The sequence below is a fragment of the Cetorhinus maximus genome, chromosome 17, assembly GCF_964194155.1.
Source record: "Cetorhinus maximus chromosome 17, sCetMax3.hap1.1, whole genome shotgun sequence".
Lineage (NCBI taxonomy): Eukaryota > Metazoa > Chordata > Chondrichthyes > Lamniformes > Cetorhinidae > Cetorhinus > Cetorhinus maximus.
The window spans coordinates 44,099,442-44,120,593 of NC_135895.1; the positions used below are offsets into that span (position 1 = coordinate 44,099,442).

General features: G+C 41.6%; 1 protein-coding gene across 10 annotated transcripts in view; it reads right to left on the reverse strand.

Annotated features, from left to right (window-relative positions):
• The window catches only part of osbpl9 (oxysterol binding protein-like 9), a 279,318-nt gene that overhangs the window by 37,822 nt on the left and 220,344 nt on the right, over window positions 1-21,152 (reverse strand). For all 10 annotated transcript variants that reach the window (XM_078561122.1, XM_078561121.1, XM_078561120.1 and 7 more), the window contains one exon: window positions 19,957-20,116. In XM_078561122.1, the coding sequence (XP_078417248.1) occupies window positions 19,957-20,116 (160 nt within the window). The remainder of the gene's footprint in view (window positions 1-19,956; window positions 20,117-21,152) is intronic.

Sequence of the window (21,152 nt, forward strand, 5' to 3'; positions counted from 1 at the left end):
GCATACTAACAATTTATGTGCCAGCACACTCAGATCCCTCTGTACCTCAGAGTTCTGCAAGCTCGCTCTATTTAAACAATATGCTGCATTTCTATTCTTCCTGCTAAAGTGTACAAGTTCACATTTTCCCACATTATACTCCATCTGCCAAATTTTTGCCCACTCGCTTAACCTAACTAAATCCCTTTGCAGACTCCTTATGTCCTCTTCACAACTTACTCTCCTTCCTATCTTTGTCATCAGCAAATTTAGTAACCATACATTTGGACCCTTCAGCCAAGACACTGATACAGACTGTAAATTGTTGAGCCCCAGTACCAATTCCTGTAGCACTCCACTTTGCCAACCCGAAAATGACCCATTTATGTCTGCTCTGTTTCCTGTTAGCTAACAAATCATCTATCCATGATAGCATGCTACTCCCTACACCATGAACTCTTATTTTGTGCAGTAACCCTTGATGTGTCGGCACCTTGTCAAATGTCTTCTGGAAATCCCAGTACACTGCATCTACAGGTTCCTCATTATCCACATTGCTTGTTACTTCCTCAAAGAACTCCAATAAATTAGTCAAACACAATTTCCCTTTCACAAAACCGCGTGGAATCTGCCTGATTGCATTTAGATTTTCTAAGTACCCTTCTATAACCTCCTTAATAGATTCCAGCATTGTCCCTATAACAGATGTTAGGCTAATTGGCCTGCAATTTCCTGCTTTCTGTCTCCCTCCTTTTCTTAACAGAGGAGTTACATTTGCTAATTTCCAATCTAATAGTACGCTTACAGAGTCTGGGGAATTTTGGAAAATTAAAACCAATGCATTTACTATCTCAACAGCCACTTCTTTTAAGACCTTAAGGACCTGGGCACTTGTCAGCCTTTAGTTCCCTTTCCCTGGTGATCGTAATTGTTTCAAGTTCCTCCTTCCCTTTCACCTTCTGGTTTACAATTATTTCTGTGACGTTATTTGTGTCTTCTACAGTGAAGACAGACAAAATGGCAGCTGCCATTTCCTTATTTTCCATTATTAATTCCCCAGACTCTCACTCTGGAGGACCAACACTCACTTTAGTTACTCTTCCTTTTTAAATATCTGTGGAAACTCTTAATATCTGTTTTTATATTTTTAGCTTTCTCTCACACATTAATTCTCCCTCCTTATTTTTTTGGTCATTCTTTGCGGTGTTTTTATATTCTGTCCAACCTTCTGCCCTGCCACTAATATTCACAGAATTGTACACCTTTTCTTTCAAAATGATATTATCTTTAACTTCCTTAGTTAGACACAGATGGTCCGTCCTTCCTCTAGAGTTTCTCTTTCACATTGGAATGTATTTTTGCTGAGTTTTATGAACTATCTCCTTAAATGTTTGCCACTGCATCTCTACTGAACTGTCCTTTAACCTCATTCCCAGTTTCCTTTAGCCAGCTATCTTCACACCCTTTTAATTGCCTTCATTTAAGTTTAAAACATGAGTCTTAGAGACACACTTTTCTCTCTCAAACAGAATGTGAAAGTTAATCATGTTATGATCACTGCTGCTACCAAGGCGCACCTTTACTGTGAAGTCATTAATTAATCCTGTCTCATTGCATATTTCCGGGTTGAGAATAGCCTGCTCTCTGGTTGATTCTAGAACATGCCGCTCTAGGAAACAGTTCCAAAAACATTGCGATCTCAGCTTCAAGGCTACCTTTACCAATCTGATTCATCTAGTTTATATATAGATTAAAATCATCCATGATTATTGCTGTACCATTCTCACAAAGCCTCCATTATTTCTTCCTGTATACCGTGTCCTACAGTATAGTTACTGTAAGGGGATCTATTCCACAAGTGGCTTCTTACCGTTGCTATTTCTTATCTCTATCCAAACTGATTCTGCATCTTGATCTTTAGAAGTAAGATCATCTCTCGCTATTGTACTGTCATACTTAATTAACAGAGCTAACCCACCTTCTTTTCCTAGCTTCCTGTCCTTTCAAAATGGCACGTACCCTTGAAGATTAAGGTCTCAGCCTTTGTCATCTTGCAGCCATGTTTCTGTAATGGTTACCAGATCATACATTTTTATTTCTATTTGAGCTGAAAATTCATCAGTTTTGTTACAAATGCTACGCGCATTCAGATTCAGAGCCTTTAGTTCTGTCTTTTTATTATTTTTGCAACCTATAGCCTCTGACCCTTCCTGCCATGCTCTGATTATCATTACCCTCATTGCTACTTTGCTCTCTTGCCTTGGCCCCTCTATAATTTATCACATTTTCCCTCACTTGACCCCTTGCCCCCGCTTTTTAGTTTGAAACCCTCCATACCGCCCTAGTTATTTGACTCGCCAGAACACTGGTCCCAGCACAGTTCAAATGAAGTGAAAAGGACACAAATTTTACAATGTAAACCAAGGTGACTAAAGATTAATTTTTCAAAACTTTAGGGAGCTTAGGCCCAGAATCCAAATATTTAACTTTATACCTTTAAATCTTTGGCCAATAGACAAGGATAGGCACAATGAGACCATTATTATATTGGTTACTGTAGCTGATTGTATATAAATGCTGATCACTGTTAAAATACTAATTGCAGATTTTATATCACAAATATCTTCTGCCAACTAGAATTGCAATTTAAAATATGCATATACCCTTAGATACAATATACTCTGTGCAAGATGTTACGTTTTCTATATAGATCTTAACACCCTTGTGAATTTTAAGAAAGGTTACAAAGAAATTATACAGTGCAGAGCAATTTAAAAAAAACTTTGTTTCCACATATATATTGGCAGGTGCTCAGCTAGTATATGCAGTTTCTCTGGGTTCACTTGTGATTTAAAGGGGCAGTAACAACACCCCCCCCCACCCCAACCGAGGCATTTTATAAACATACCAAGGGCAAGAGGATAACCAAGGGAAAGAGTTAGGGCCCATTAGGGACCAAAGTGGCAACTTGTGCGTGAGCCGGAGGACGGTGGTGGGTTTTTTTTCGAATTCATTCACGGGACGTGGGATATCTCTGGCTCGGCTGGCGTTTATTGCCCGTCCCTAATTGAACCCTTGCTCAGAGGGCATTTAAGAGCTGACCACGTCGCTGTGCAGGGTCTGGAGTCACACATAGGCCAGACCGGGTGAGGGCGGCAGATTTCCCTTCCTTCCCTGGAGTGACATCAGTGAGCCCAGGTGGGCTTTTGCGACGATGGTTTCGTGGTCGTCATCACCTGCTCCGTGTGCGGGAAGGGGGATTTGCTTGACTGCCCGACTTGCTGAGGCCCCAGCGGGTTCACACGTGACTGCACTGCTCCGATTCTGCAGTTATTGCTGCCATTAATGAAATTGAGGACTGAAATCCATTTGTTCTGCGTCTCTGTGTGCTACGTAAGCTTGTAAGTCTGTGAAGATAGTAACATTTCAGGCGCAGGACACTCCACTGCTTGTTACATTTGTTGCTGTCTACTAACCAGGGCGGGACCCTCTTGGAGCATTGCGATAGGTCGCCAGATCAATTCACGTGCCAGTGAACAGTCAGTTTGTGTTAGTAAGTCAGTTTCAATCAGAAAAGAACATAAGAAAGTAGGAACAGGAAAAAGACCATTCGGCTCCTCGAGCCTGCTCTGCCATTCAATAAGGTCCTGGTTGATCTAGTGTTTCATTTTTCACTTTCCCATCTACTCCCGATGATCTTTGATTCCCTTGCCTAACAAGAAAATCTCTACCTCTGCCTTAATAATATTCCGTGACCCCGTCTCCACCGCCTTCTGAGGCAGTGAGTTCCAAAGTCGCACAACCGTCAGAAAAAAATTTCTCCTCATCTCTGTCCTAAAAGGGTGACCCCTAATTTTAAAACAGTGCCCCCTAGTTCTGGACTCACCCACAAGAGGAAACATCCTTTCCACGTCCAACTTGTCGAGACCATTCAGGATCTTGTAAACTTCAATCAAGTCACCCCTCACTCTTCTAAACTCCAGTGGAAACAAGCCCAGTCTGTCTAACCTTTCCTCATAAGATAACCCACTCACTCCAGGTATCAATCAAGTAAGCCTCTTCTGAACAGCCTCCAATGCATTTACATTCTTCCTTAAATAAGGAGACCAAAATTGCACACAGTATTCGAGGTGCGGTCTCACGAGTGTCCTGTATAACTGAAGCATAACACCCTCACTTTTATATTCAATCCCTCTCCTAATAAAGGATACCATTAGCCTTCTTAATTACTTGCTGTACCTGCATACTAACTTTTTGTGACTCATGTACTAGAACACCTAGATCCCTCTGCACCTCAGAATTATGCAGCCGTTCTCCATTTAAGTGATACTCTGCTTTTTTGTTCTTCCTGCCAAAGTGAACAATTTCACATTTTCCCCATTAAACTCCATTTGCCAGGTTTTTGCCCACTCACTCAACCCATCCTTATCCATTTGCAACCTCATGTCCTCTTCACAGCATACTTTCCTACCTAGCTTTGTGTCATCTGCAAATTTAGCCACCATGCCTTCACTCCCCTCATCTAAGTCATTGATGTAAATCGTAAAAAGTTGAGGCCCTGTGAGACTCCACATACTGCCAATCCGAAAAAGACCCATTTATGCATACTCTCTGCTTTCTGCCAGCCAGCTAATCTTCTTTCCATACGTTACCCCCTACACCATGAGCTTTTATTTTCCGCAATAACCTTTGATGCGGCTCCTTATCAAATGCCTTCTAGAAATCCAAGTACAGCACATCTACAGGCTCCCCTTTATCCACAGTGCATGTTACTCCTTCAAAAAACTCCCAATAAATTGGTTAAACATGATTATCCTTTCACAAAATCATGCTGACTCTTTCCGATTGCCTTGAGCTTTTCTAAGTGCCCAGCTACAACCTCCTTGATGATCGATTCTAACGCCTTCCCCGGAACAGTTGTCAAGCCAACTGGCCTATAGTTTCCTGTTTTCTGCCTCCCTCCCTTCTTGAATAGAGGGGTTATATTTGCTACTTTCCAGCCTGATGGAACCTTTCAAGAATCTAGCGAATTTTGGAAAATTAACACCAGCGCATTGACTAGCTCATTAGCCACCTCTTCTGAGACCCTCGGATGTACCCCTTGGGGACCCGGAGAACTTGCCAGCCACAACCCAATCAATGTGCTCAGTACCATTTCCCTAGTGATTTCAATTTCACCAAGTTCCTCTCTTCCCGCATCCTGATTTTCAGCTTTTAATTGTCTTCTTAAGGAGCAACTAGGAATGGGCAATAAATGCTGACCCGGCCAGCGAAGCCCACATCCGATGAATGAATTTTAAAAAAAAGAAAATGTTTTTTGTATCCTCTACAGTGAACACAGACGCAAAATGGGATTAAAATAGTTAGGTACTTGTTTGATCGGCACAGACTCGATAGGCTGAAGGGTCTTTTTCTGTGCTGTAGACCTTTATGACTCAAAATACTGATCTTCATTTTATCTACATTTTAAACATTTCCATTCTTTTGGTAAAATGTCTATGCATTCTAGTTTGAAGAAGAAATGGGATCTTCACTGTGTTCTGGAAATAATGGCGCCAACTTTGAAAAAACATACATTTTAAGGAGTCCTGTGTGCATTATGAAATTAGACTAGTTAAATTTACCATTGTTGGTTATAACCCGTGCCAAAATTGTAGTAGTATGTTGTGAATACAGTGTCGCCATTGTCACTGCAGATGAACAAAACTGGCCAAACAATCCTGTTTGATCTCAATGCTTTTACATTACTTCAGCTTTTTTATGACAATACAACAGCAGGCGTGTTTACTGTAATAAAATCTCCCAAGGCTCTTCATAGCAGTGTTACCAGGCAAAATTTGGCACCTAACTGCACAAAAATCCATCAGGACAGGTGTAAGTTGTTTTTCAGAAGTGTCTTAAAGGAGGAGAGAGATGGAGAAGCAGAGTTGTTTTGGGAGGGAATTCCAGAGCTTAGGAGCTAAACAACTGAAGGCATAGCAACAAATAGCGAGGGTGAAGAAAATCACAGATGCATAAGAGGTCAAGATGAGTAGTCGCATGGAAAAACATGGGTTGATAAGAAAAAGCCAGCATGGATTTCTAAAGGGGAAATCGTGTTCAACTAACTTGCTGGAGCTTTTTGAGAGATAACAGAAAAGGTCGATGAATGTTGATGTGGTGTACATTTGACTTGCAAAAGGCATTTGACAGTGTCACACAACCAACTTGTGAGAAAACATATTGCTCATGGAATAAAAGGGGCAAAATTGGCTGAAAAATAGGAAGCAGAGAGTAATGGTCAATGGGTATTTTTCAAGCTGGAGGAAGGTTTGTAGTGGAGTTCCCCAGGGGTCGGTTTTGGCACCCTTGCTTTACCTGATATATATTAATGATCTAGGTCTTGGTGTGCATGGGGACAATTTCAAAATTTGCGGATGATACGAAGCTTGGGAGTGTTGTGAACTGAGAGGAGGACGGTGTGGAGCTTCAAGGGGACGTAGACAAGTTGGTGGAGTGGGCAGATAGGTGGCAGATGAAGTTCAATGTGGAGAAGTGTGAGGTGATGCAGGGAGGGAAGCGGCCACGCATTAGGGAAACCTTGTATAAAGTGACCATTCCTCTGTAGCTGAGACAGTTCAGACAGCCAAATTGTCTTGCTTGGAGTCAGACCTCCACCTTATCTGCCTACTCAAGCAACGTAGAGGCATGAAAGTGCCACCAAATGCTCCAGAGCTTTTCACTCCCTGGGCACAGACTGCAAACGTGAGCATTTTGGCGGACTGCAGAGCAATTAGACGACTGGGCGTGTTGTACACTCTCCTTGCAAAAGCTGGCCATGGTGCAGTCACTGATGGAGGCGCTCACAGCCCCTTGTAATGTCATCATTCAGGTTTGGAACAGTCTCCCCCATGGCTCAAACTAATAGCGCAGTTTTGCAGTGTGGGTTAGGAGAATGCCTGCATCTGACCTGAGAGCATAGCATGCAGTCCAGTGGGCAAAGTTGCTGCCAATTGGTCAGGCAGAGTGGGGTGGAGGTGGCTGGGGTTTCAGGCAGCCATGCAGTGCACTAATCTCTGGTCAACCAAGAGGTGGCCAGCAGTCTCTTGGATGCGTTAAGGGGCCTTCAGGCTTAATCAAGGGAGGTTCTTAGTACACCCAAGCTAACCCACGTGTCTCTCTTTCATCCTGCAGGAGTAGTACATCTGCAGCATGGAGCCTGGTGACCTAGCTGATTCGTGCAGAATGATGATGACATGCAGTGAGAAGACACCAAAGATCCTCACATTGCATCTGTGAACGTTTGACTCCAGTCTGGCTGATGGCAGCGCACATACCCTCTGATAAGGCTCCTGTCATGGAGACGCAGCGGATGCCCATAGTCCCTACGTTCCAGGAGGATGGCTATGACATGCAGTGGGGACATTCTGTAGATCCATTCTTTTTTATTCACTTGTGGAATTTGGGCATCACTGGCTAGGCCAGCATTTATTGTCCATCCCTAATTGCCCTTGAGAAGGTGGTGGTGAACTGCTTTCTTGAACCACTGCAGTCCATGTGGTGTAGGTACAGGCACAGTGCTGTTAGGGAGGGAGTTCCCGGATTTTGACCCAGTAACAGTGAAGGAACGGTGATATATTTCCAAGTCAGGATGGTGAGCAGCTTGGAAGGGAACTTCCAGATGGTGGTGTTCCAATGTATCCGCTACCCTTATCCTTCTAGATGGTAGCAGTCATGGGTTTGGAAGGTTCTGCCTAAGGAGCCTTGGTGAGTTTCTGCAGAGCATCTTGTCGATGGTACACACTGCTGACACCATGCGTAGGTGGTGGAGGTAGCTGAATGTTTGTGGAAGGAGTGTCAATCAAGCAGGTTGCTTTGTCCTGGATGGTGTCAAGCTTCTTGAGTGTTGTTGGAGCTGCACTCATCGAGGCAAGTGGGGAGTATTCCATCACACCCCTGACTTTTGCCTTGTAGCTTGTGGACAGGCTTTGGGGAGTCAGGGGGGGTGAGTTACTCACTGCAGGATCCCTAGCCTCTGACCTGCTCTTGTAGCCACACGATTCACATAGCTTAAGTGAATGTCTGAATCCTGTCTGGCTGATGGCACCTTGCTTGAACTCTGAACAGGTTCATATCATGGAGAGGCAGCAGGGAAACTTTAACTCCTCCTGATCCTATGGCATCCTTCGTGAGCTGAACCCTTCAGGACCACACTGTAACCAGACACAGATGCGGCTGGGATGGGGGGTCAGCCGCACCTCAAAAAGGTGCTGAAAGCACACACACACAATGATGGAACACTGTGCTGTCAGCCCAGGGCATTCTGGCAGCAAAGATAAGCCCCACTGAGGTGCAGGCGTGACTGATGATGTGACCAGTGACAGTGAAGGTACACCATCAGTGTGTTGAGAAATTTGCACAAAGCATAAGGAAGAGCCCCTGGACTGAGACACCTGCCGTTATCTTGTGCAGGGACCAAGGTCTCACGTCTGAGTAACACAAACACTGCTCATCAGAACAAGGAGCCATAGACAAGGAGACATTCTTGAGAGTTTATTGACAATAGTGAACAGTATGTACAAATGATTAACAGCCATGCCCAGGCTGTGCAACTACATCTTCTTAGCTTTCCTAGCCCTGCTGCTAAGCCTTGGTGCTCCCCCGACATCCACAGTGGAGGTGGAGGCAGCCTGCTGACTGCTATGCTGTGTCTGTGATTATCTTGACGGACATACTCTGGAGAGCCTAGACCTGGAGGGGCCCTAGCCTGCTTTTGTGGTCCTACTGTGTGGCAGTAGCACCTGCACCCTCCTTGGCTTATGGAGCTGGAGCTGCTGGGGTCACAGGAAGAGGGGCTTAGGATGGGATAGACACTCCCGGAGTCACCTGGGTGGATGTCCCCGGGGTTTGCACCTGCTGATCCTCCTCCCTACGAGTGTCTGACTCCTTGAGGAGAAGGGGAAGCTGTGAGATCGAGCTGCCCCGTTCCCCTCTAGTGTTGACACTGTTGGAGGCCAAATATGGTGTTGGCGATGTAGTTCACCCTGCGCAGCAGTGCAGGGCCGATGTCCTGGCCCAAGATCTCCATGGCGGCTGCCATCCTACCAGTGTTGACTTCAGTGCGTTGGCATGCTGACGCTATTGCCTCAGACTTAAGGCGGACAGAGTCCTCCATTGTTCCTTACGATCGGAGGAGTGCAGTGGACATCCCTTCCTGATGCTCCTGAGCTTGCCTTTGCAGCTCCAGCAACTGAGGTATGACCAAGCCCAGAGGCACGCCATCTGACTCAGACTCAGTAGATTTCTGGCCTCCAGCAGTCCTCCGAGTGCCGGACACCTGGGAAGTCCCTGCCACCGCCTGTGGATCAGACATCTTCACCGGCCAGCTGTATGACTCTATTCTCAAAGTCTGTGAAGACCTTGATGTCAAGCATTCCTCCACCAGTCTGTGACCTCTCCCTCTTGTTGTGTGCCAACTTGTCCTGCATGAATACAGATGAAGAGTGTGTAAGCGGGATGCCTGCCAGGCTAGATTATAAGTATGCCTGGCATGTGTGGGTGGTGAGCGGTGCCATAGACAGGGTGAGGATAATGAAGGTGTGTGAGAGACAGTGAGTGATAATGTCCCTTGAATTGGCAGTGAGTGAGATCCCTGTAGATGTGTGATGGGTTTGTGAGTGTGTGTGTTGAGAGTGATTAGAAGAGTGACTTACCCTGGTGGAACGGAGATCATCATTCATCCCCTTTAGGCACTGGGTGGCTGTCCTCTTTTGCAGGGCATTGGCGCTGACTACTGCCTTCCAAGCCTGATTGGTGATGTTGCTGCCCCTCCTGCGGCCAGAGTAGGGGTAGAGTACATCATGGCAAGCCTCCACGGCATCCAAAAGGCGATCCAGGGATAAGTCACTGAACCAGAGGACTGCAGACTTCTTGCCTTTTGGGACCACGTCTTCTGTGCAGCAGTCCTGGGCTGGAAGGAATGAGGCGGTGCGTGCACGGCTGCACTTTAAATGCGGTGCCCGGCTTGAGGAAACAGCGAGGTGACGGTGTGGCTGGCGAATGAGAGGCCGCCCGCCAGCGACCCAGTGAATTTTATGGGAATGCATGATTAATGAGGCGCGATTGGGATGATATGGCGTGAAAAGCCGCCATTGCGGTTGGTGGGTAAAACGTTCTTTTTCCCTCCCCCTACCGCACATTCTGGGACAATTCCGCCCATTGACACAAGAGGGTTGAAAGGTGAAACGCCAAAATGAGCATTTTTCCATCTCTAGTTTTTAAAAGAGGTTTTTTGTATCAGCTGTGTTTGATAAGGAATTTGTCTAAATATGTTTTCAGTGGGCATAATTTATATATTTGGTGGAAATATTGTCAATTGATGGTGGCTAATATTTGTCCATTTTGTTTCCTCGACAAGAAGGGTGACATAAGCTTCTGAAGAACAGGAGTTTTATGGCTGTCCATTTCATATATACTCTGCAAGAAATACTGAATTTCCAAGGCAGACAATCTCTCATGAGTAATTTAGTGCTTTATTTGTTGCTGAACAGACAGGGTATTCAACTTTTCCCACAGTGTATTCCTCTATGTAATTTAAATCTGGATTGTAGATAATCAGATAAAGTTTCCTGGGACACTCACTGAATGCATTCAATATCAAAATGTTCATTCTTCTACCACATTGGCATTGTTGTGGTGAATTGCTTCAAAAGTATATAAAATTCTCATCTTATATCAAAAATATCAAGTGATCTCTTCTCTCATTTTTAAAGTTTGTAGAAATTACAGCCAAAATTAACAGTTAAATACCCTGCAAAGAATCGTTTCCCATTTTCACAGAAACTAACGGAATATTGTACAAACAGTTGTATGAATGTGACAAGCGACAACTTTACACATTTAATATAAACAGATGCAAGTACTGTGAAACAGGAAACAATGTGGTCTAATGAATTCATCTGGCATTTATCTGACAAACATTGAAACACTGCTCTTCTTTTTCTACCCCCCCCCCCCCCCCCCCCCCCCACAAAATGGTAATTTTTCCTCTCGAGTTCTTAAAGAGGTCTTTTGTATCAGCTGAGACAAAAATGAGTAAGACACAAGCACAGAATTCCTCTGTGAAAATGTACATTGTGCCAGCTATTTTTCCGGTTTGCGATGGTGCACTCAATTCCATGCCCCAGACAATTTATTGGCTCAGGCAAGAATCAACAGAACTAAATTCAAATAAAAATTGAGCGTCAATGGCTCAGACAGCATTTATTGCCCATCCCTAATTGCCCTCTGAACAAAGGCAATTAAGAGTCAACCGCATTGTTGTGGGTCTGGACTCACATGTAGGCCAGACCTGGTAAGGACGGAAGATTTCCTTCCCTAATGGAGATTTGTGAATCAGATGGGTTTTTAATGACAATCAGCAATGGTTTCATGGTCATCGTCAGGCTTTTAATTCCAGATTTTTACTGAATTCAAATTAACTGTAATCATCCTGTTACAATCACCAGGGAAGTGATATTAAGCAAATTGTTGGGGCTGCAGGCTCACAAATCCTCAGGTCCAGACTCCACTTTGAGGTCTTGAAATAAGTGACTAGCGAGATAGTTGATGCACTGGTTTTAATTTTCCAAAATTCCCTAGATTTGGGGAAGCTTCCATTAGATTGGCAAATAGCAAATGTAACTGCTTTATTCAAAAAGGGAGACAGAAAACCGGAAACTATAGGCCAGTTAGCCTAACACCTGGCATGGGGAAACGTTAGAAGCTATTATTAAAGACGTTATAGCAGGGCACTTAGGGAAATTCAAGGCAATCAGGCAGAGTCAACACGGTTTTGTAAAAGAGAAATCATGTTTAATCAATTTATTGGAGTTCTTTGAAGGAGTCACCGTGCTGTGGATGAAGGGGAACCAGTGGATGTACTATACTTAGATTTCTAGAAGGCATTTGATAAAGTACCACATCAAAAGATACTGCAGGAAATAAAAGCTCATGGTGTAGGGAGTAACATATTGGCATGGATAGAAGGTTGGTTAGCTAATGGAAAGCAGAGAGTTGGCATAAATGGGTCTTTTTCTATTTGGCAGATTGCCACAGGGATCAGTGCTGGGGCCTCAACTTTTTACAATTTATATATGGATGAAGGGACCGAAGGAATGGTGGCTAAATTTGCTGATGACACAAAGATAGGCAGGAAAGTAAATTGTGAAGAGGTGGTAAGGGGGCTGCAAAGTGGCATAGATAGGTTAAGTGAGTGGGCAAAGATCTGGCAAATAGTTTATAATGTGGGCACATGTGAAATCATTCATTTTGGCAGGAAGAATAAAAAGTAATCTTATTATCTAAATGGTGAAAGATTGCAGAGCTCTGAAATTTAGATTGACCTGGGTGTCCTAGTGCATGAATCACAAAAGGTTAGTATGCAGATACAGCAGGTAATTAGGAAAGCTAATAGAATATCATTTATTGTGAGGGGAATTGATCATAAAAGTAGGGAGGCTATGCTTCAGTTATACAGGGCACTGGTGAGACCACATCTGGAGTACTGAGTACAGTACTGGTCTCCTTAAAGAAAGAAGTAAATGCATTAGAAGCAGTTCAGAGAAGGTTTACTAGACTAATACCAGGAATGGGCAGGTTGTCTTATAAGGGAAAGCTGGACAGGTTATACTTGTATCCACTGGAATTTAGAAGAGTAAGAGGCGATTTAATTGAAACCTTTAAGATGCTGAGGGACAGGGTGGATGCGGAGAGGATGTTTCCTCTTGTGGGAGAATCTAGAACTAGGGGTCACTGTTTAAAAATAAGGGGTCACTCATTTAAGACAAAGATGAGGAGAAATTTTTTTACTGAGAGTTGCGGGTCTTTTGAACACTCTTCCTCAAAAGTCGGTGGAAGCAGAGTCTGAATATTTTTAAGGCAGGGCTAGATAAATTCTTGATTTACAAAGGGGTTAAAGTTATCAGGGATAGGCAAGAATGGGAGGTTGAGGATACATTCAAATCAGCCATGATCTTATTAAATGGCAGAGCAGGCTCGAGGTGCCAAGTGGCCTACTCCTGCTCCTAATTCGTATGTCCTTATGTTTGTTTTTACTCATGTTTTAAAATTTTAGGTAGTTCTGCAGTTTATACTTTTCAATGCCTTATAAGATGGGTTAGTAATATCCACAAGCAGACTTAATGAGAAATTGTGAGCTTCAAAAATTGCTTAAAATTATAGGAATTAAAACACAACAATTCACTTAATCAGTGAAAAAGCCCAAAAAGTATTTCTTAGTTTACTCTTGGTTCTTCCAAATTTTTCTCCTGCTAATAACTCTTCATGCATTTTGGCATTCCCTTTTCTCCCAGAAAATATGGCCATTTCAACAGAATGGTAGTTTTGAAGCCACCTCATAAACAAACACATCCTTATCGCCTGTGCATTACGCATAACCGGGGCAGACAGCAGAAAAGGAACTCTGGCAGGGAGGACCACATGCCCCTTACAGAACTTGCCAGGTTGCTCTTTCAGCACTCATCGTGTTTTAAAACATCAGGATTGAGTTCAACTTTGGGTGAGGGGCCAGGGCTTCATTTCCATATGCCCATTGTGTTACGAGCATTATTCAAGCAAACAGGCACTGGTGGAGGTGGAGGAGGGCATGGGTCGAGACAGGAATTCTCTGCATGGAAAAAAACATTTCCAGAGTTGATTGGTGCCAGGTGTTGAGTAACCCAGTCAGTAGAACATTCACCCACTGGAATATCAAAATTGCATCAGGCTCCTGGAAATGACATATAACCCCAATTTGCATATTACAAATAGGCCCCTGCCTGAAACAGTTGTGTGCCTGGGCTGCCCTAGTGAAATCCCTCAAGGAAATGGTGATAGCCTAACTGGAAGCAGGAATGGGTAATAAGTGGTACACTGCCATTAACGTCCTATTACTGCCCTCTTCCAGCCAAATGGAGACCATGCGAATCAGCTTCATTATAACTAAAACTGTATCGATCAAAAATGCCAACTGAAAATTATTTTCGAAACAAATCTAAGCAAAATCAAAGGCAAAGAAATGTATACAATCTATATCTGTAGAAAAGTATAAAGTTGAACATCTCTACTTAAGCACAGAGTTTTATTTTTTTTAATTCCAAATACCCAGAGAAAAACATTCAATGCTGCTTAGTTATGAAGAATTGTATATAAGCAACCAAAAGTTTTTCTTTAAATTTTGTTTCAAAACAAGGCTTCCACAACATTTGTCAGTTATGAACAATGAATTGCAAGTCTTGATGCATACATTAATCAACCTTGTGTATATAACCAGCAGAAACAAAACGTCCTGTTCTTTAGAAAGAATTTATTTTATTTTACATAAATTACCCACCACACAAAATTGAACACATCACTTTACTGTAGGAGCAATGTGATTTACTGCACCACAACTAAATTCAGAATACGTAGACCAAACGAAGAATTAGATTACAAAAGTTTGTGGGATGATTAATTCTTGGATAGTGGATGAAACAAAACAGATGAGGGAGTCTTACACCTTTTTATATCAGAATCCATCCCTTGTCATAATACAACAATCAATTAAGCTGCAATTTTGATACAACAATGTTGTCCCACGCAAGCAGAAAATTAACTTCCTTGCCCATCTTATAAGACAAGTGTTGAGTTAGTGACTGAATTGCAGAAAAGGTTGCAATTAAAACCAGAGGATGGAGTGGGGGAAGGGGTTGAAGTAGCATATATCTAATGTAAGCGTTGATATCAGCATTTACAAAATAAGAGATAAATTTTTTAAAAAGAAACCGGGTGTTTTGCAAGCCCTTTTATAGTTTACTTTACTAAAAATTACAAAGCAGAGCCCAATGCAAGCAACTGTGATTTTATATTAAACCTAGCATTGGGGCTGACACATTAGAAAGCATATCCACAGAATTCTTAGCAAATGAATAATTATTATGACAAGTAACTCCTTTGAAGATAGCAGGGATACTTATGTAATTGTGCCATCAATGAATCCTGTTTTGGAAAATGTTTTGGACTGGGGAACCAATTTTCCAGCAAGGCAAGCCCCAGTTTTATGGGGACTCAGAGAGCAAACACCTGCAGTTACCCAAATTAAACTAGTTCCCTAAGATCAATGGCAAAATCTCAGATATATTTACACATCAACAAATCTACAATTTCAATAGACCCTAGAATCCGGTTTGCTAATAGACAGCTGCTGACGCTAGTGTACTGCATTTGACTGTACTTAGTATTAAAAATGCTTATTGAAAACTCTTCTAATATCGGTCCAAGATACAACAGCCTTGCACAGGCAATACATGGATTTATATGTAAGGCTTCTCTTTTATACTACATTTTTGGAAGTAAGAAAAGATATTCACTTCATGGAATCCATAATCCATGTAGCTCTGATGGCATATGCACTTATTCAAAAGACAAATCACAATCTCTCAAAATGAATCATTTTTTGTATCTCAAATTTTCTTCTGCCTCATCCTCAAGGTGCACACTACTGCCTGGATATGGTACCACGTGCACCAACAGGGGTCATTTGGCAACAATCAAGAGCAGGGATCTTAGCTAGTTTTACAACCATGGATGAGAAGGTAAAATATACTGTGCCCCAACTGCTGCCCAGGTAAAGATCTTCACAACCCACTGAACAAACCCAAGTCAATCAGGTCTAAGAACATAGGAACAAGGGGAATGCATTCAGCCCCTTGAACCTTTTTGTTTTTCTTTTAGATCACGTTATCTGTATCTCATCTCCATTTACCCACTTTTATTCCATTTCCCTTGATACCCTTACCTAACAAATAATGACTAAAATGTCCTTCCTGAGCTCACTCCTAAATGGCCTAATTTTAATTTTAAAATTATGCCTCTTGTTCACAGAATCTCACAGTGCATAAGAGGCCCTTCGGCCCATCGAGTCTGCACCAACACGTGAGAAACACCTGACCTACCTACCCAATCCCATTTACCTGCACTTGGCCCATAGCCTTGAATGTTATGACGTGCCAAGTGCTCATCCAGGTACTTTTTAAAGGATGTGAGGCAACCCGCCTCCACCACCCTCCCAGGCAGTGCATTCCAGACCATCACCACCCTCTGGGTAAAAAGTTTTTCCTCACATCCCCCCTAAACCTCCTGCCCCTCACCTTGAACTTGTGTCCCCTTGTGACTGACCCTTCAACTAAGGGGAACAGCTGCTCCCTATCCACCCCCCTTATAATCTTGTACATGTCGATCAGGTCGCCCCTCAGTCTTCTCTGCTCCAATGAAAACAACTCAAGTCTATCCAACCTCTCTTCGTAACTTAAATGTTTCATCCGAGGCAACATCCTGGTGAATCTCCTCTGCATCCCCTCCAGTGCAATCACATCCTTCCTATAATGTGGCGACCAGAACTGCACACAGTTACTCCAGCTGTAGCCTCACCAAGGTTCTATACAGCTCCAACATGTTATTGATTTCCCCAAAAGTGGAAACAATTTCTTAAAACTACTCTGCCAGTCCCTTAATCATTTTAAACATCTTAATTAGATTACTCTTCAACATCTTAAACTCAAGAGAATGCAAAGCAACTTCATTCATCTGACCTCATATTTTAACCTTTTATGCTTGGTACCAGTTCTGGTGAATCTGCGTTATACCTCCTCTCAAGGCTAATATCTCTTTCCTGAATTTTGTGCCCAAAGCTGAATACAGTATGCTAGATGGGATCTGACCAATGCTTTGTACAACTGAAACATTACTTCTCACTTTTGTATTCGAACCCACTTCGGATAAAGGCCAACATTACATTACATAGCTTTTAGTGAGCTGTATGCCTACACGCCCACATCCCACTGCTTCTCCACAGCTCCTAACCTCTCATTGTTATTCAGATTTATCTTTCTTGTATCCAAAGTGGATGACTTCACACTTCCCTATGTTGAACTCCATCTGCCACAGATTTTTCCCACTCACTTAGTCTATGTCACTTTGTAACTTGCTGTTAACATATACACAATTTACCTAGCTTTATAGCTTAAATGTCATAAGCAAAATTGGATGTACAACTCAGTTGTTCTTTATACAAGATTGATTGGGCATCAAGGCGAAATATATATGGTGGAAAGCTGTGGCTCCAACACAGATCCCTGCGGAACAGCGCTTTGCACGCCCTGCCAACCAGAGTATGTTCCCTTTATCCCTACTCGGTTTCTTACCACCCAAGCGTTTACCAAACCAGGTCACAGAGTTATTCTACTTTCATTTTTTTCATTTTAATAATCTCTTATACAGAGCCTTATAATAAGAACATAAGAAACTGGAGGAGTAGACCATATGGCCCCTTGAACCTGCTCCGCCATTCAATATGATCAAGGCTGGTCTTTGGCCTTAACGTTGCTTTCCCACCTACTCCCTATTTTCCTTGATTCCCTGAGCGACGAAAAATCTATCCATCTCAGTCTTGAATATATTCAACGATGGAGCATCCACAACCCTCTTGGGTAGAAAATTCCTAAGATTCACAACCCTTTGAGTGAGGGCATTTTTCCTCATCTCTATCCTGAGATTGTACCCCCATGTTCTAGATTCCCCAGCCAAAGGAAACAGCTTTTCAGTGTCCACCTGTCAAGCCCTTTCATAATATTGTATGTTTCAATGATTACCTCTCATTCTTCTAAATTTCAGAGAATATTGGCTCAATTTACTCAGCCCATCATAGGACAACCCTCTCATCCCAGGAACCACTCTAGTGAATCTTTGTAAGCATGTCCTTTCATAAATATGGAGACCAAAACTACGCACAGTACCCCAGGTGTGATCTCACCAATGCCGTGTGCAATTGTAGAAGACTTCCTTATTCTTGTTCTCCAATCCCCTATCAAATGCATTCTGAAAGTCCATATGTTCCTCTATCGATCATGCTTGTGACTTCCTCAAATGTTTCAACTCAATTAGTCAGACATGAGCTACTGTCACGAATTTATGTTGACTCTGTGATCAGCTCATACTTGTCAAAGTGTTCAGTAACTCTGTGTGATGATAGTTTAACAGCAGTCGTGGGGATGTTACTGGAATCTTAACAGGTCAGTAGTTATCTGGTTTCCCCCTCCCTCCATCCTTTAGATTAGAAAATTTCAAATATTAAAGCCGCAATTCTAGAATCTAGAGAAGTTTAGAAAATATGACTAACGTACCTGCAATTTTTTCACTTTTAAAAAAATCACATTCTAGACATTTATCTTAAGTCATATTATTTTTGTCATTGCCATTTTTTAAACTTATATTAAATCCACTAAATTTCTCCCCTTGATTTATTTCCAGGTTCCCTTAATGCTAGTTTGTCATCTTCCTCCACTGTGAAAACATATTCATTTAATAATTCTTCCATTTCCTCGTTATATTTTGCCTGCATCCATCTTTAATAGGCCCACATCCCCCTTTACTACTCTCCCCTTGATATATTTATAAAAACTTTAAGCTTTGATATCTCTTGCACGTTTTCTTTATATTACCTTGTGGCACCATCATTTCTAGCTTTCTTTCTTTCCTTAGCTCTCCCAGCTCACTGGATTTACACTGTTCCTTGCATTTGTGTAAGCCTAGTCACTTGATACTGTCTCTTACCTCATTTGTTGACCATAGATACTTAACTACACATGTTGAACCTTTGCCTTCTAATGGTATGTACTAGTTTTGCATTGTACCAAATATTTCTTGAATACTTGCCACTGTTTAACTCTAGGTTTATCCATTAACAGTTCAGCTCAGTTTACTATATTTAACTAATTTGTCATCCCTTCAACATTTGCTTTACTTACATTTACATTCAAATCTAATATCAAATTCAATCATATTTTGGTCACTAGTTGTAAGTTGCTCCCCCACTAAGTTTTTAAAATTAATTCTGGATTGTTACTCAGCAGTGATTCTAATAATGTTCTTTCCTTGTTCATTCTGAAATTCATTATTCTAGAAAACTGAGGATTAATGCTCAATCACATGCTGTATGTGCCCTATAAAGGTACTGAAAGAAGCTCAGGCATCAAATTGTGACAAGACTATAGAAAGGCAATTCATGGTGAGGTTACAGGAGATCCTGATCGCTATGTCAAAAGAGGAGGTCATAACTAAGAAACACAAGAAAGGACCAAGTTTCCAGCTTGCTCTTTTGATCAAGATAAGTAAGTCAGATGTTCCCCTGACAAAATATCATCAATGGATAGATACACCAAAAGAACAACATAGAATCATATGGGATCAATCTTAGGACTGAATCAGTATCCTTGGGAATATGGCAAGATAACAGGAAAATCAAAATTCAAACACTATAATGAAAGCATCTTGCACTTTAAGCATTGAGTACAGGAGAGGGTTGGAACATCAAAGAGGAAATCTTGATCTTGAAAACTAATACTGTCGGCTGCAACCCCTCTTGTTACTTTTAAAGTGCGCATCCTACCACGTTTGTCCTAATGTTGGCTAGTCATAGTGCAATTGTCATGCCAAATGCTGGGAAGGAAAGTCAGAACATTCTAGTTTTTCAGAGAGTGGATAAGATAGGCCGGTAATTCAAGATAACAGCTTGAAAGGGGAAGATATTGATCAATGAAACATATTAATCAACCCAAATAGGAGGAACTCTTTGATCAAAGAGTGGCAAATTTTCCCCCGATTCCCAGTGATTCCAGTTTTGCTAGAGCTCCTTGATGCCACTTGGTCAAATGCTGCCTTGATGTCAAGGGCAGTCACTCTCACATCACCTCTCAGAATAGCACATCCTATTTCACTGGGTTTGTAAAAACTTAGTTAATTTCGCCAAAATTGTCAAGGCAGGCAATAGAAGTTTGAGAATAACTTTGAAATTGATTTCCTTTAATATATTTCATAGCCTGCAATGCAAACCATACATTAAAAGAAAATGACATTTCTGTCATCATAGGCTCATTTCAATATTTACGAAAATAAGTTTCACATAATTGATTTTAAAGTACTCACTCTAAGCAATGCTTTGGAGAAGAGTTACTCTGGTAGAACTCATCAGCATCATAGAATTCATCCTCACTGCTGGAATATGAAAAATCTGGGACTGTATTAGGAGACAGATTTACATGGCTGGGCGAAGTGATGCTGCTGCTTGGTGCTGACTGTCCACTTCCTAATTCACAGAAACACACAATTGTACTTGAGATGTTAACATGTACTTCTATTGCTGGATGGTTTCTAATATAAAGGATAATATAAAGTCAATTACTGCTTACTTTCTAATGCAAATTTCAATTTTATTCTTTTAAGATGTTGAATGTACTATCCTATAAAATAGTTTCTTTTAAATTAAGTATTTTATATATATATATATATATTCTTTTCAATATAATATATAAAGTTAAATAATTTATAAATAATCCAACTACTTTGCAACATACATTATACTCCCTCATTTTTAGTAACACTAAACAGCTTTAGTTACAGTAGGCTATCTTGATGCACTGCCAAGATGAACTCAGCAGAAATGTGCATCCTTTTATCAAATGGAACACAGTGAATGCTCTTCCTGTAGCCCTATGTATCTAATTCTTTTTATTAAGGTACAAGTTGAGGGATAAGCAGAGACAACAGCACACAAATGCTGTTCTGAGCGAAGAACTAAAACGGTACTCCAGAATTAACCTATATATGATCTTCTCCACTGTAGGTAATAAGATATTATGATATGATCTTATTACATAGTGAAGATGATCAGTCCTTCATCCAGGGTACAGGCTCTTTAAAATGGATAGTGTTCCATTTTTTTCCTGGATAGTGTGACTTTTTTCCCTTGTGGGATAACAGAAATATCTATCTACATTTGGAAATTGATCAGTTAAGGAAGAATTGTGTTTTTGAAGACAAGCAATTTTACTAATGACAATCTAATCCATTTATAATACAAATAAACCATTATTTTGATTTTCTCATGACTCCTTAGGCAGTGAAGTTCGGCAGACTATTTATCCATGCAGTACCACAGAAGAGTTCCATCCTGACATTATCCAATGCCCACATAATTCCAGCAAGAGTTACCTGACAGGAGCAGGAGCAAGGAACTTGGCTAAGTACCCCTTTCCTAACCTTAATACTCAAGCAGATCAATCCAAACAATTTAGTAATGTTGTATTATATCTTTGTAGCTTAACATTACCTATTAAATAACT